The sequence below is a fragment of the Trachypithecus francoisi genome, unplaced genomic scaffold (genome assembly GCF_009764315.1).
Source record: "Trachypithecus francoisi isolate TF-2019V2 unplaced genomic scaffold, Tfra_2.0 Lachesis_group0, whole genome shotgun sequence".
NCBI classification, from domain to species: domain Eukaryota; kingdom Metazoa; phylum Chordata; class Mammalia; order Primates; family Cercopithecidae; genus Trachypithecus; species Trachypithecus francoisi.
The window spans coordinates 117755732-117772880 of record NW_022681453.1 but is presented as its reverse complement, the minus strand read 5'-3'; the positions used below and the strand labels follow the sequence as shown (position 1 = coordinate 117772880).

Here is a 17149-nt window from a genome sequence, read left to right as displayed (position 1 = left end):
TACATGTATGAGCATTTGCAGTTTTTTTGTTTTTACGACTGTTTTCACATATGGCAGGTGATACTGGCTTCTTATTTGGGGCAGCAATTTAACTTTTCCTTTTAATAAACTTATATAAAATGGTGGCTTAATTTAAAGGAAACTACTACATGAATAGTAGTATGAGTGGTGTGAAGTAATGGCAAAAATCATGTTGATAGGATATGACTGACATTTGGGAAACAGTTCTACAGGTTAAGCCAGATGCTGGATGTTTTGACTTTTTTTGGATAATTATATAGTTGGGATCTTTGTATCTTATTATTCCACAACCAAAATTCATTGCTTCCTCCTTTCTTCCTATGGAAATGGTGTATCCTCCCTGATAACATTCTTGAATCTCGGATTACTCTTGCACTGAGGTCAATTCCTGCACTACTTGCGACCTCCTATCCTTTTTCTAGAGATAAGTCCTGGGCAGTGAGACCATGAAGGGACAGGATCCTTCTGCCCCTTTCCATAGCCCTTCATGATCAGGTGCTTGACTGCGACCCTCATGTTTCCCACCCACCCACAGGTTCACCTCTGCCATACAGGAGGCAGCCTTAATTACTACCAGTCATCTACTAATGAGAGCCACCCTGGTGGAACAGAGGAAAGGGCATGCTGCACAGAAAGAGGGAAGGAAACAGCCAGAAAAGAGATGGCAGCCTCAGAATAGCCGGGCCGTGCGAGGGGAGTGAGAGTTGCTATTGGTAACAAGGAGGCAGAGCGTTTCCTGCCCCTCCTTCCTCTGCAGAGGGTCACTGTGGTGCAAGACAACCCTTCTCTCCCCAGCAACAGCCCTCCCATTGGGTGTCATACAACATGTGATCAGCAAAGCACCCCCAACACCCTGCTTCCTCTCTTCTCCCTGGATCAGACTCCCAGGGAGGGGGGCTGGCTCAGTTCTCTTCCCTGGAAGCGACAGTGACACTACAAAGCCCTCCGCAAGGTTCCTGCTTGACATCTGAGCTGAGTTTGCAGTATACAATGGGCTTTACTTACCCTGTTCCCTGCCCTATCTTCTCCTTGTCTCCCTTTACTGCTGCTGGACACGTATTCCGAGCTTCTCCATAGAGGAGGACAAACTGGCCCTCCACAGATGTATTTGGCTGTCATGGTGTGGTCATACGCCCCATTTTAAAAATATGTGTATTAACTGGCAACACTTAAAAATCTGTCAATTGAGCATTACATTTAGATTTCTGGCCTTTTTCTTGCAAAGATGCAGTGAAGTGCTTGCAAAAAGATGCTAGCTCCTGCTCCCATTTAGGACAAGTGATTGTCCTCCTCCAGCTGCCACCTCCCCCCAACTCAGAAGCTGGTGTCAGTTGGTTAGTATACATCTGTTTTCTTTTTCTTTCTTTTTCTTTTTTTTTTTTTTTTTTGAGACAGAGTCTTGCTTTGTCGCCCAGGCTGGAGTGCAGTGGTGCGATCTCGGCTCACTACAACCTCCACCTCCCAGGTTCACGCCATTCTCCTGCTTCAGCCTCCCAAGTAGCTGGGACTACAGGCACCCGCCACCACACCTGGCTAATTTTTTGTATTTTTTTTTAGTAGAGATGAGGTTTCACCGTGTTGGCCAGGATGGTCTCCATCTCCTGACCTCGTGATCCACCCGCCTCGGCCTCCCAAAGTGCTGGGATTACAGGTGTGAGCCACCGCACATGGCCACATCTCCTGTTTTCATCTTAACTAACCATGGTCTGCACCACCCCTTTTTGTGACCTGCCTGACCCCACAGAAAAGTGAGTGAACAGCCCTTGCCCTACAGTGTTGGTTTTTACTGACTGAGATCCAAAAAGATCAACGGTGTGCTGACCCTGTTTGAGAAATACAGACTTTTAGGACAAGGGAGGCTGATTTTTCAGCTTCAAACCTTTGACAAGAACTAATTTTTAATAATGCTGGAGGGAGCTGGAGAAGTTTGGAAACACTGAGAAGTCCAGGCCAATTTCATCTCATCCTGCCACCTTGCACACCTTTCCCTGATGTGGAAGGAAAGCTGAGTAGGAAAGCTATGGGAAAGTCCCATATTGTCAGACAGAGAAAGGAAAAGTAACCTGATTGTTAGAGAGTGACTAGGGAAACAGTAGCCCTGATAATGTGCCATTTCACACTTGGATCCCAGCCTTTGTAGAGGTGGTGGTGCAGCCTCCAGGCACATGATACTTGACAGCAGACATAGCTCCCATTTCTCTGCAATACAATTCCACCAGTTTTTAAGTGAAAATATTTAAACACTTCAGAGTATTTTATCTGGAAAGCGCAGGTACAAAGTGATTTGAAGTAAGTTAGGGTTTACTTTAATAGACTCTAGTGTTTGAGAGGAAATGAAACATTTTGTTTATTTATTTATTTTTTAAATTATTTAAAAGGAAAAGACCCCCTCCCCCGACCAAGAGACAAAACTCCAAAATGTTCTTTTATTTCTAGCTATTCTTGGGGAGGGGAAGGAGGGGAGGGATAGCATTAGGAGATATACCTAATGTAAATGATGAGTTAATGGGTGCAACACACCAACATGGCACATGTATATATATGTAACAAACCTGCACGTTGTGCACATGTACCCTAGAACTTAAAGTATAATTAAAAAAAAAAAAATTTCTAGCTATTCTCTACCTAAATGAGTTATCAGGTTCAATGCGCTTTTCTCAGTGTATATATCAATACCTGACCAAAGGGGGCGCCATTGTGGAGACAGGGCCATGAACTCTTCATGGCAAAACATTCAATCAAGCATCATTTTCAACATGACTGAGTCTACAACATACAAGGCATAAACTAATCTCTTAGTGTGAACTTGGTTTTGTTTTGTTTTCTGTTTTTTAATTTGTGCCTTCAGGATTTTTGAGAAATAAAGGCAGTGGCACTGCTCTTTCCACTGTCATCATGGAGGGAAAGGAGACCACCACCACTCACAGGAGCCCAGTTCTTCCTTCCCTATTGGTATGATGAGGAAAGGCCTTTGTGGTATGGGATGATGAAATTACGGCACCACTGAATGTTCAGGCAGCTAAGCCATTTAATAAGAAGTTGTCTGGGAGGGTTGTAACCTTAGTGGAATCAGGAAAACCAAAGATGCTCTCACCCTCTACCTCCATATCAGCACCAGCAAGTGAATAGTAAGATTCCCATTTTCTCTTCCTGTCTCTTGTGCGTGGTGGATTCCACTCGCAGGGATAAACTATCTCCTTCAAAAGATTTTCTCCTCCCTTCTCTTGCCACCCTGCTCATCCACACTCACCTGCCCTCACAAGTATACTCAGTGTCACTGCTTCCCTCCAGGGCTTTCTGGAGAAGGATAAGAATGGTTCCATTAAGTATAAAGCGGTGAATCTTTCATGTGCCCTTTAAATTTGAAGAGTCCACACAGGCAAAGCAGCCCTCAGTTGAGATCATTAGAAAAATCGTAACTGCTTATATGTACAAGCTCCACTGGTCCAAGCTGCCCATGCTCCGGATGCAGATGTGGAGGCCCAGTGAGGCTAAGTGGTGTATTTGCACGAGTTCTAGCCTCCTCACTGGGAGAACCAGTCTGGACCCAGCCTCCTGCTTTTGCTCCAAGCCTAAAAATCACCCCCATGATTTTATGAGGCACCAGTTCTGATTCTTGGTGGGTTGTCAGACTTTTGTTTTGAGATATGACAAAGTTCGTGTGTGTGTGTGTATGTGTTTTCTAAATATAATAATAATACAAAGCAAATATCAGAAATTCCTTCAAATACACTGAATTTGCTAGTAGTAATGTGACTTTGAACCTTGGACTTTATTAAAAGCCAGCTAAAAACTATTACACAGACTTTAAAAATTAACCTTTTTTGGCCGGGTACGGTGGCTCAAGCCTGTAATCCCAGCACTTTGGGAGGCCGAGACGGACGGATCATGAGGTCAGGAGATCGAGACCAACCTGGCTAACCCGGTGAAACCCCGTCTCTACTAAAAATACAAAAAACTAGCCGGGCAAAGTGGCGGGCGCCTGTAGTCCCAGCTACTCAGGAGGCTGAGGCAGGAGAATGGCGTGAACCCAGGAGGCGGGGCTTGCAGTGAGCTGAGATTTGGCCACTGCACTCCAGCCTGGGCGACAGAGCTAGACTCCCTCTCAAAAAAAAAAGAAAAAAATTAACCTTTTTGTGCAGCCTCCTTGGAGATAACAGCCCAGCTGACTCTTCCTGCTAAGCTATTTAACCCATACGTGAAATAATTCCCCTAAAGAACTCTATGTTTACTCAGTTCAACAGAAAGGAGGATTTCTTTTTTTTTTAGAGATAGTCTCATTCTGTCACCCAGGCTAGTGTACAGTGGTGCAGTCATAGCTCACTGCAGCCTCAAACTCCTGGGCTCAAATGATCCTCCCGCCTCAGCCTCCCAAGTAGCTAGAACTACAAGTGCATGCCACCATGCTCAGCTAATTTTTTCTATTGTTTATAGACAAAATGTCTTGCTATATTGCCCAGGCTGGTCTTGAACTCCTGGCCTCAAGCAATCCATCCATCTTGGCCTCCCAAAGTACTGGGATTATAGGTGTGAACTACCGCACCTAGCCAGAAGCGGGGATTTCTGCTCCTCAGTCCTAAAGGCGGATGCTGTGTTCCTTAAGCCCAATGATGCTCAGAGATTGCTGGGGGCAATGTCATTATAGTCATCATAATAATAATAGCAAACACATATATGGCATTTATGATACCAGGAACGTTCTCAATATTTTACATGAATTAATTCACTTATAACAATTTTTTAAGATAAGTACTAATAATATCCCCATTGAATGCAGCCAGGGAAACTGAGACACATAGAAGTTAAGTAATTAGTCCAAGTTAGTAAGCGATGCGACTCAAAGTAAAGGAAGAGGGTAGCTTTTGGAAATAGGGCAGGGCCAATGCAAATTTTAAGGCCAAATTGCATTTAGGGAGTCTGATGATTACCAAGAACGTTTAACCCAACTGATTATAATGGCTAATGTAACAATCTTTCCAGCATGTTGAATTTCCCCAACACAATTTAACATATAAGCAGGTTCAATTTGGGAAGATAAAGTATTTAGTGACTCTGATAGTAGAACTATCTCACTATCTCACACTGTAGGTATTCTCACACTGTAGGTACCAATCATTACCATTTATTTTTCCATGCCAACCCTTGGGAAATTAGTATTACTAACCTTAGGTGTTTTTATTGTATAAGAGACAGAACTAAATTACTATCAGTGGAGATTCAAGCAATAAAGTTATATAAATGTACTTTAAACTCATTAGAACACTCAGCAAACAGGTAATATTCAACATAGGGGAAGTGTTTTCACTCTTAAATAAGCGTGTAATTAAGCATATTGATTCTTTGGTCATGCTAACTTAAATAAGAAACTATGAATCCTTCTTTGAAGACTCGTTTTAAGTAAACATTATTTTCTCTTCAAAGGGTGCCATTTAAAGAAGATACGAAATATATTACCAGCTTTGTAGTTCTGCACAAGTAGGCCTACCTTTTAGGCCCAAAGTTATTGTCTTGAATATCTCTGAGTTTTTTTCTCCCAGCAAAGCATACTGAGAAAAAGGACTCTGTTTAATAACTAATCCCATTAAACTTGAGCGCTATTCCATTCTGGAGATTTCTCTGACTGTTTTTTTAGATGTCAATATCAGGGAATAGAATGCAAGTCTATTAAATCTGTATCTCACTTTTAAATCGAATGTGATTTCTTTTCTTTATCAACCTCTAATTAATAGTTGGTTGAGCAGTTTAAACAAGCACTTCCGGTGGATGTGGTGGCCCATGCCTGTGATACCAGTACTTTGGGAGGCTGAGGCAGGCGAATCACTTGAGGTCAGGAGTTTGAGACCAGCCTGGCCAACATGGCAAAACCCTGTCTCTACTAAAAATACAGAAATTAGCCAGGTGTGGTGTCACACACTTGTAGTCCCAGCTACTCGGGAGGCTGAGGCAGGAGAATCACTTGAACCTGAGAGGCAGAGTTTGCAGTGTGCTGAGATCATGCCATTGCACTCCAGCCTGGGTGATAGAGCAAGACTTCATCTCAAAAATAATAATAATAAGCACTTCCTTCTAGTTGCCAGCAAGAAAAAGAGAACTGCCATTTATACTCCTTGTAAATATTTCATACCTTTCTGTCTTAATTTTTGTTTTCATCTTTTTAATACGGATTTTTCTACCTGGAAAAGTACTGTATGGAGTTCGTTTATATCTTCATGCAGGTCAACCTCATTCTCTTCAGTTCATTCCGTAGGAGTGTCCTTTATTTCATTACATTTTTCTGGCAAGGTTTCTTAGATGAGATCGTATTTATGCCTCCACAGATTTATTTTATTGATCTGAGAAAAAGAAGAATATCCACTCTCCAGACCTCCCTTTCTGTCCCTCAAAAGTGCAGACTTGAAGGTGGCCGTATTGCAGCTCTTGCCCAGAACCTTCATCATGCATTCACTCATGCACCAAACACGCAAATCAGGTAGTGTGCTCATGATGCAAAGATGGCTCAGGCACGTGTGATGCTGCTGATAATTTTCAGTGTGAAGAAGCAAGGATATGCACAGAAGCACTTAACAAGGAGGTGCATAGAGTGTCCTGCTGTTATTATTTCTAGTCCACACTATGGCCAACCCTGATTCATCCTGGGCAACCCCAAGCACAGTAGGCTACCTTTATTTCTAGGTAAAGTATTTTAAAAACTTGAATGTAGCTTAGAAATTTAGAGTGGAATATAAAAAAATACCAGTGATTCAGTACTTTAAAAACACAGAATAAAGTGAAAAACTGCTTTGACCAGGGCAGCACTAGAGAGTGGTACATACAAAAGTGCCCTGTCATGTTTGAGTGTTGAAGAACATGTTCCTCATTGTGTTCTGTGTGGTGAGGGCACCTCTCAGGCCTGAAGAGTATGTATGCAGGGACTGCTGGGCAAAGGCTCAATCCTGGGATCCACTCCTGTATCTCCCCTGTGCACCACAGGAGAGCAACAGAGAGCACAAAACAGATCATTCCTGCTCTGGGCAGGACAGGAAGGGTAACCCGAGTTTCACCAAGGTCTCCTGGAGTGCCTTGGAAAAGCATGCTATCAAGTCATGAGCTTAATTATTGATGACTCTGAACAGTTTCTTGGATCTTTCAGTAAGAACATGCGTGTTCAACTCATGAATCACGGCTAAAGTCCACCACTGATTTCTGCCACATTGTGGTCTTACTGCCATAATCGTAGGTATGGTATCTCTCGCCAGCTCTCCCCTGCCAGGTCTCTGGCATAGGGTTTATCTTTGAGGAAATATTGCCTTTCTAAAGGGAGATAAATTTGCCTCTGGGTGTGAACTTAATTCTTTAAAGTTAAATGTTTAAGTCCTTGAGTTAACGACAAATGGACACATAGAGCCTGTTCTTATTCCTTGGAAAGCAGAGTTCAAAAGTGATTCTGAAACTACTGGTTACAAAATTTGCCTGATCAAAGTTCACTTCATCATAGATGAATCTTGCTTATTTCTACAAAATGCACTCTCTGTTACCTATCCAACCTTGGTTTTACTTTTCTCCAGCTTGCATTTTATTATTATTATTATACTTTTAAGTTCTAGGGTACATGTGCATAACGTGCAGGTTTGTTACATATGTATACTTGTGCCATGTTGGTGTGCTGCACCTATCAACTCGTCAGCACCCATCAACTCATTATTTACATCAGGTATAACTCCTAATGCAATCCCTACCCACCCCCCCATGATAGGCCCCGATGTGTGATGCTCCCCTTTCCAAGTCCAGGTGATCTCATTGTTCAGCTACCACCTATGAGTGAGAACATGTGGTGTTTGGTTTTCTGTTCTTGCGATAGTTTGCTGAGAATGATGGTTTCCAGCTGAATCCATGTCTCTACAAAGGACACAAACTCATCCTTTTTTATGGCTGCATAGTATTCCATGGAGTATATGTGCCACATTTTCTTAATCCAGTCTGTCACTGATGGACATTTGGGTTGATTCCAAGTCTTTGCTATTGTGAATAGTGCCGCAATGAACATACATGTGCATGTGTCTTTATAGCAGCATGATTTATAATCCTTTGGGTATATACCCAGTAATAGGATGGCTGGGTCCTATGGTACTTCTAGTTCTAGATCCTTGAGGAATCGCCATACTGTTTTCCATAATGGTTGAACTAGTTTACAGTCCCACTAACAGTGTAAAAGAGTTCCTATTTCTCCACATCCTCTCCAGCACCTGTTGCTTCCTGACTTTTTAATGATTGCCATTCTAACTGGTGTGAGATGGTATCTCATTGTGGTTTTGATTTGCATTTCTCTGATGGCCAGTGATGACGAACATTTTTTCATGTGTCTGTTGGCTGTATGCATGTCTTCTTTTGAAAAATGTCTGTTCATATCCTTTGCCCACTTTTTTTGATGGAGTTGTTTGTTTTTTTTTTGTAAATTTGTTTGAGTTCTTTGTAGGTTCTGGATATTAGCCCTTTGTCAGATGAGTAGATTGCAAAAATTTTCTCCCATTCTGTAGGTTGCCTGTTCACTCTGGTGGTAGTTTCTTTTGCTGTGCAGAAGCTCTTTAGTTTAATTAGATCCCATTTGTCAATTTTGGCTTTTGTTGCCGTTGCTTTTGGTGTTTTAGACATGAAGTCCTTGCCCATGCCTATGTCCTGAATGGCATTCCCTAGGTTTTCTTCTAGGGTTTTTATGGTTTTAAGTCTAACATTTAAGTCTCTAATCCATCTTGAATTAATTTTCGTATAAGGAGTAAGGAAAGGATCCGGTTTCAGCTTTCTACATATGGCTAGCCAATTTTCCCAGCACCATTTATTAAATAGGGAATCCTTTCCCCATTTCTTGTTTCTCTCAGGTTTGTCAAAGATCAGATGGCTGTAGATGTGTGGTGTTATTTCTGAGGACTCATCTCAGTGTCCCCCAACATATATTATTCTCATCCTAGCCGGAGTTTTTCACTGATTTCCTACATATCTGAACTATCCTTTCCCCAGAGTGATTTTCTCCTAATTCTTTAAGGCCCAGCTATGGTTTCCTTATTCCAGTAGCCCTTCTAGATGTGATTCCCATAGGGGTCTTTTTCTTCCCTGCTTCCTTTTGGTCTGCTGTGTAATGTTATATATAAATTATGCAAAAATGCTTTCATGTGTATAACTACCTTCTGCTACCTTAATTGTTCACTGATGATGATGATGCCTTTGAACCCATTATGCCTAATATAGTGCTACACCTGTTTTGCGATTAGTGGATGATCCCTATGCCGGCCAATTGGACCTTAAAAAAAAAAAAAAAGTCCCAGCATTTCAGAAATTACACATTTGCTTTTCTTTGAATCGCCGTTTTATCTGTGGATTCATTTCTTTTATTTGGCAGGTCAAAAAAATTCCAGTCATTTATTGAGAGCTGCTTGGTAAAGAATCACAGCCAGCGACCAGCAACAGAACAATTGATGAAGCATCCATTTATACGAGACCAACCTAATGAGCGACAGGTCCGCATTCAACTCAAGGATCATATTGATAGAACAAAGAAGAAGCGAGGAGAAAAAGGTTAGATGCACGTTTGTATTTCAGCAGCAAAACAAAAGATGGAGTGAATCATGGGCTCTTCGTGTATTTGGAGGTGACTATGGGGATTTCAAATGGGCCTGCATTATTCTTTCGTGTGAGGGGCTGTCTCTGAGACCACAGCCTCTGGGCACCAGTGGTGGGAGACTACTGAAGTAGAATCTTTCATGAAAAAGAAATAGAACTGCAAGAAACATTACCTCTGCCAGATACTGAACAAAGTCATGTTGAGTGATACTATGAAGTACTTTAATATGACAAGTGATTTTCTTAATTCAAATTAATATTCATGTTTAGCAGACTAAAACTCTACAGAAGACAGATAACCTAAAGAAAAAAATTCATCTAGTTGGCATTTTTCTATACTGATTCTTCAACATTTAAGTTTATGTGCTCTGAGGCTCATTTGTAATTCCATTATTTAGAAGTCAGAAATAATTTTTTTTATAGTTGCAGTCATATAAAAGATCATTAGGTTGCCAGGCTTGCTGAATGGAACATCAGATTTTGAGCTGAGGGTCATTTAACACAGTTCTTTATTTTATATATGCAAAAACACATCTTTGTGACTCTAGCTCTTATATGTCACTGTCTCTTCACTACATCATTGAAAGAACATGAATCCAAACTTGGGGTCTCGGGCTGTGCCCTACCTTTTTGAATGGAAGCTTACATTTTTAACTAGCATAGAAATGGTATACTCGTACTATATATTAGGGAACATTGAGGTGAGCTGCCAAATGAGAAAATGCAAGCCAAAGAAAATTGAAACTGAGGTTGGATCGGTAAGAGGGGTGCATTTGTAGAAATGAGCAAGATTCTTATATGGTGAAGTGAACTTTGATTAGGCAAATTTTGTAACCAGTAATTTCAGAATCACTTTTGAACTTTGCTTTCCAATTAACAACTCATGAGTCATGAGTCATGGCTAAAGTTCATCATTAATTTCTACTACATTGTGGGCTTGCTGCCATAATCATCAATATGGTATCTCTCACCAGCACTCCCCTACCCTGTGCCTGTCTGGTATAGGGTTTATCTTTGAGGAAACAGTACCTTTCTAAAGGAAGACAAATTCGTTCTTGGAGATTGACTAGCATATTGACTGTACCATGACCAATGTAAAAACTTGCATGGTCTGGAGCAGGTTTAATGGCTAGTTGAGGTAGGGAAAGTTAGAGCATGGGAAGGGAGAAATGGAGAGGACAGCAGTGAGGGCTTTCTGGGTAGAGAACAGGAGGGAGTTGCTGCTGGGAGGATGACAGTGAAAGGCAGTGTGAGGCTAGAAAGCTGAGCATTAACAGTGTGGTGAGTGGAGAGTAGAGAGGAAGACCAGAGACCGAGGATGGGAGGGGAGGCACATGGTGATGTGCTTGTTCTTGCTTCCCTCCTCTCCATTTCTCTCCCCTCTTCAGTTCAGAGGCAGTAAGGGAGGGTAGCCCACAGCACAGGACAGAGGCTGTCTTTCTTTTATTTGCATTTCTTTTCTTCTTTGCCTCTGCAGTTAATACCCATAACACAAGCTGGGGACTAGTAGTGGGGGCGGTGACAGTATGAAAGTCAGACTGGATTGGAGACGTAAGATCAGCAGAGGGCTAAGGCAGGAGGAGAGAATCTCAGTAAAGGTTCTAGGAAGAATTCTTTTTTCTTTCCTTTTTTTGTGGGGGGGCGGGGGGACGAGGTCTCACTTTGCTGCTCAGGCTGGTGTCAAACTCCTGGGCTCAAGGGATCCTCCATCTCAGCCTCTCAAAGTGCTGGGATTATAGGCATGAGCCACCCGCCCAGCACTTTTTTTATTTTTTATTTTTTATTTTATGAGACAGGCTGTCTCTCTGTTGCTCAGGCTGGAGTGCAGTGGAGTGATCACAGCTCACTGCAGCCTCTATCTCCTGGGCTCAAGTGATCCTCCCATCTTAGCCTCTCAAGTAGCTGGGACTACAGGTGCACACCACCATGCCTGGCTAATTTTATATTTTTTTAAATTTTTAGTAGAGACAAGGTCTCACTATGTTGCCCACGCTGGTCTTTTACTGCTGAACTCAAGAAATCCTCCTGTCTCAGCCTCCCAAAGTGCTGGTATTATAGGCATGGCCACCAAACCCAGCCCCAGGGAAGAATTCTTATGCAGCTAGAGGTACTTGAAGGAGTGTATGATCAGCTTAGACTCAGGAGTGGGAGGTTGTGAAGCTAGGCCAAAAAGGTGGCTCCTCTGCAGTTAATAAGAAGTCAATTAGACCCTAATTTCCTCCAGTCCAAGCTGGAGGAACTAGGCATGAAGAGAAATATATATATAGGTCAAACTCAAAAGGTCCAGGACTGCAGCTGCTCCTTGTCCATGGGGCTACTCCATGAAGTCAGAATTTTTAAGGGCATATTTTAGAGCAGTGTGTCAGACATGCAACCATTAAATGCCAACTTCTCTAAAAAGGACATTTTATTATATTGTGAATATATAGCATAGTTTAAGTGCTCAGACTCTGTTTTCAGATTCATATTCTGGGTTCAAATTCTAACTCTGCCCCTTATCAGTTATGTGAACATCACTCCAGTTTTCTCATCTTTAAAGTAAGATTGAGAGTATACTAATAATATCTATTGCCTCCAATTGTTGCAGAGATTAAACTCAATAATGCATTTAAAATGCTTGACATAATGTCCAGGACACAGATGCACTCAGTAAATATCAGTTATTCTTATTTAGGCAATTACTTATTGACCCATACTTTTTCATCACTTACTGAGAGTACTTTGTGAGAGCTCATGACCCATCTCCCTCTGGGGCATAAATAAGAGTGGGTGAAGCCTGTGCCTCAGGTTGTTTCCACATTTTGCAGGGCACAAACTCTGGAATGTGACTCAGAACTCACCATGCCATGAAGATAGATCATTTTTAATGTGTTTGTTCTCTGCAGAGTGGAAAAGTAAGATTCTTGGGAATAGGTATATTCAAGAGTTATATGGTCATTTAAGGAATCTAAGCCTGTTTAGGCTTAGGGCCACCAGAATCATAGTTCTAGTCTCCTTTATGTCTGCTCCCCAAGGCAGGGTGTTTGATCAAATGAGATCTAATTCCATTTGCTCAGTTTAGTTAAATGACTTAGTTTGCTCTAATATTACTTTTCACTTTCTTAGTTGTTCTATGACCAACTTTTGGTAGAATCAATGAAAGCAATTCTATTTTGCATTGCTTTGTGATTTTTTAAACCTGATATTTTTTCCCTAACATATGTTGACCCATGCCAGTTTAACCCAGTAATATAAAAGCAGTCAAAACCAAATTTTGGTGAAGTATTACATATTAAATGGAGGAGCCTGACAAATGAATGTTTTACCCCAGAGAGTAGAAGTAATAGGAATAATTGTGTGCTTCTTTTCCTTGCTGTAATTTCCTTTATTAGATAAAATTTCTGCATTTTTACTTTGAAATCTGTTTATTCATTTTGAAAAAGTTTAGAATATTTCATTTTTAGTATGGAGTATTAAAATGCTTTATGCAGGTTCTTTATATTTTGGTGAACTAATATTTTAAAAATAAGTAGCCTGAAAGCTTCATACATACCTCAATGTATGAAGCTAAGTTGTGATTTAAAAAATACACTTGAACTCATCAAACTTTTGGCTTTCTTTCATTATCTCTTTAATGGCTAAATAGTGTGAAAAGCAAGGCATGTTTATCAAATCTGAGCATTCTCACTGTGTGACTACTGCCTCCTGGTGGCAATATAACTAAATTGCAGTTTCAGTTCTTTTTAGGGATGTGCAAATGTCTTCAATGTTGTATTTATTAACCTACAGCTATGAAGAGATAGGAGTAATGTGACACCTTCCCTTGCTTAAAAGCTCCTCCAAGGGTTCCTCATTGCCAATAGGAAAGTTCTCAGCATGGCATTTATAAGAATCAGTGACCCTTTTCATCCATGCCAGCCTTTCTCCCTCCATAAGGTTTTCTCACGCCCAGGCACCTAACTACTCACAGCTCATTGTTTCCTGAACATATTATGCACTGTAATACTGCCAGCCTTACTCATGTGGATATGTTGCTTAGAATTTCCTTTTCCCACAACTGCCAGCTGCTAACTGCCTGGAGGGCCACTGACCTTCCAAAGCCCAATTCATTTTTTCTTCAAAGACTTCAAGTCTCTTCATCCATTATGAACAGTGGCACTAGCTGCTCCTTTCTCTAATATCTCATTGCTTTTTTTATGTACTGCTATTTAGCATATGTTGGAAAGAACACTGTTTCTTAAGTTGGAAAAGTTCTGGATTGAATTCTAAATCCAAATCCTAGATTGACGTTTTATTAATGAGATAACATTGGTTATATTACTTAACCTCTTGTAATTTCAGTATTCTCACTTGAAAAACAGACACTAATTTGGAGGTTTATTATGCAAAATAAATGAGAGAACAGAGTAAAATATCTAGCAGTAGTGACTGGCGTGGGAGATACCCACTAAATATTCCTTCCCTTTCTTCACAATCATGGAGGCTCTGATATTTACTCATTTCGCACATTAGATTTGATCTCTTCCGAAGCAAAGCCTCAATCTTATTCATTCTCACATGTAAACTGCTTCCCATTTTGCTGAATTAAATGACTGTCCCTAGTGGACCAATCAAAACACATTTTAACTATATATATATATATATATATGTATACACACACATATATACATATATATACACACATATATACACATATGTATATACACACATATATATGTAATTTTTTTCTTTTTTTTTGAGACGGAGTCTCACTCTGTCGCCCAGGCTTGAGTGCAATGGTGCGATCTCGGCTCACTGCAAGCTCCACCTCCCAGGTTCACGCCATTCTCCTGCCTCAGCCTCCCAAGTAGCTGGGACTACTGGTGCCTGCCACCATGCCTGGCAAAATTTTTTTTTTATTTGTAGTAGAGATGGGGTTTCACTGTGTTAGCCTGAATGGTCTCGATCTCCTGACCTCATGATCCGCCTGCCTTGGCCTCCCAAAGTGCTGGGATTACAGGTGTGAACCACCGCACCCAGCCACTATATATTTTTAATAGTACCTATTGTCAAAAGTTTCTTTGTTACACTTATCAAAACAATCTAAAGACAGTTTGTGAATCCATGTAAGTCTTAATAAAATCCTACTTTTAAAATGGTTAATACCATCAATAAGTTACAAAGGGCCAGTGGGTTTGATATGGTTTATAGTGCAAATTAACACAAATTATTTTTAATTGAAATTAAATTAATAAATTAAAAAGGATTATTTTTTAATTCGTTATCTTCTCTTCTCATGTGAACATTAGGCACTGGGGACAGATATCTAGAGTCAGCCAAGACGGTCTTGAATGTGGTTAATTTCATATACTGATGGAAACCATTAAATCACAGCCTGGAGACTGTTCCAGCGCTGTGTTAACTATGACTCTTTAGGTGTCAATTTATTTATATATAAGAGACAGGGTTGGGCTTTACTGAGCCATAGCATCTTTTTTTGTGCACTAACATGCTGGGATCTTTCTTCAGATGAGACAGAGTATGAGTACAGCGGAAGTGAGGAAGAAGAGGAGGAGAATGACTCAGGAGAGCCCAGGTATGAGAGCAAAAGCCAAGTCTTCTAATGTTCACATTCTGAATTGTGCTTGTGTGAAATTCACTTTCCTTTTGATTTATTGGTTCGTTTTTAAGAATCCACCAGGGTGGTCTTATTTAATTTATTGCCCACGAACATACTCATTAATTTGGGAAAATTTCCCTAGGCAGACCGTTACAAAAATGTGGAAATCAGCATATTCTTTATTTTGTCCCCCAAGATTTATGGTCTCTATCCTAAGAGCTTGTTTTCTTACATACGTAACATGTAGAATGGGTGGAAAGCAATTATCTGGGCAATGCAGGACTAAAACTGCAACTTTCTGGAGACGTTAAGTGATATTTTCGGACTTGTGTTAGTTTGTGGCAGTTTGTTACTTCATACCTTTGAAAAACCCACTCAGGCAGCTACTGTCCTTGTCACATGCCTTGGCATTTTCACTGCAGCCTAATCCAGGAGAAAGTGATTTTCAGAAAATCAAATTATATGTAGAGATGAACTCCAAACAAATACTTTTGGGCCATTCCTGTTGTCACCTGTTGGACCCCAGACTCCAGTTCTGTTTTATTGTCATTCCTACATTTTGAATTCCACTTGACTTTGATTCTGACTTTCTTCTAGTCTGTGTTTATAAGTAATTCAGGTTAGTGTGCTTGCACTGCCAGGATTTATCTTTGGTGAGCGAATTCAGCTTGGTAAGTCAAGGAGGGCAAGCCCACATCCCATGGTGCCATGCACTATACCTGTGAAGTAAGACTTGGGGGGAATTGCACAAGCAGAAGACTCACCTAGGTATGGCCTCTCTCCTCGAACCCTCCAAGGAGTGGACACTAATGCTCCTGAAGGATCAGTTCCTGTATCACTGAGGGAGAGGTTTCTGACCAGAAAAGGGGCCAGCTTAGCCACCACTGCTAGAATGAGCCAGATACCTTGTGTTCTTTTGTTATGCTAACTCAGACCTACTGAGCTGTATTCTTGCTAAGCTTCTATAAGAAGATGGAACTGAGCTTTCAGAGCCACCCAGTTTTTCTCACTTCACCTGCCACAGGATTCCTCAAGGTCAAAGACCGAATAATTCTTTCCTACCATCTGATACATAGCATGTTGGCCGCCCCCGGATTCGCTGCATAAAGAAGATGATTGCCAAGTAGTGACATAGAAAATGAACATTCCTGAAAGGCAGAGGACCAAATGCCCTGCTTTCAGAGAAGTTGTACACCAGTGTTCAAAAGCTTATCCAGAGGACTGTGTCAGCCTTCTGACCACTTCCTGTAGAACTGAGAAACCCTGTCTTTCTCACACTTGCTGAACTGCATATTAGGAGTCACTCAGTGGGCCACCCAGCCTCACCTTAACAGTTCTATAATTATAACATGTCATTATATCATGCTGAAGATTATGTTCCAAGTCCTGTTTTTATGGACACGTCTAATTAATCTTCATGAAATCCTGAGAAATAGAAAACGACAATGGTTATCTCATTTTAGAAATGAGGTGACCGCTTAAGGGTTGCAACCAGGTCACACAGAGTTAATGATTGAGTCACTCACACAGCTCAGATCTCCTGACACTGATTCAACATCAATTAATATTAATGGAGCATCCTCGTGTGCATGGGAGGCTGGGTTCCCAAGCCCCCTCCCCTTTGCACAGGGCAAGTGGCCTGTGTAGATAAACGCCATCATTTGGGGTTTCAGAGTTTGACACAAAGGTTCTAAGTTTTAGAGAAGGCTTGTTAGTAGACACCAAGCATTGTCTATGGAACATCACGAACAAAGCCTTTTTATGTCTTTTCGTGGCAGTATCTCACACAGCACACTAACCACTCTCCAAAATTGATCCTTAGGCCTCTTGTCAACTGCCACCAAACCTGCTCCTCCCCCAGCATTCCTCATTCCTGTTCTTGTCACCACTGTCACCCAGCCACCGAGACAGAACCTGCAAGTCATCCCTTACTCCACGTCAGATCTGTCCACAGGCTTC

General features: G+C 41.2%; 1 protein-coding gene across 6 annotated transcripts in view; it reads left to right on the top strand.

Moving 5' to 3' along the window:
- TNIK (TRAF2 and NCK interacting kinase) overlaps nt 1–17149 on the top strand; it is a 413713-nt gene that overhangs the window by 297087 nt on the left and 99477 nt on the right. For all 6 annotated transcript variants that reach the window (XM_033211704.1, XM_033211706.1, XM_033211707.1 and 3 more), the window contains 2 exons: nt 9392–9567; nt 15100–15166. In XM_033211704.1, the coding sequence (XP_033067595.1) occupies nt 9392–9567; nt 15100–15166 (243 nt within the window). The remainder of the gene's footprint in view (nt 1–9391; nt 9568–15099; nt 15167–17149) is intronic.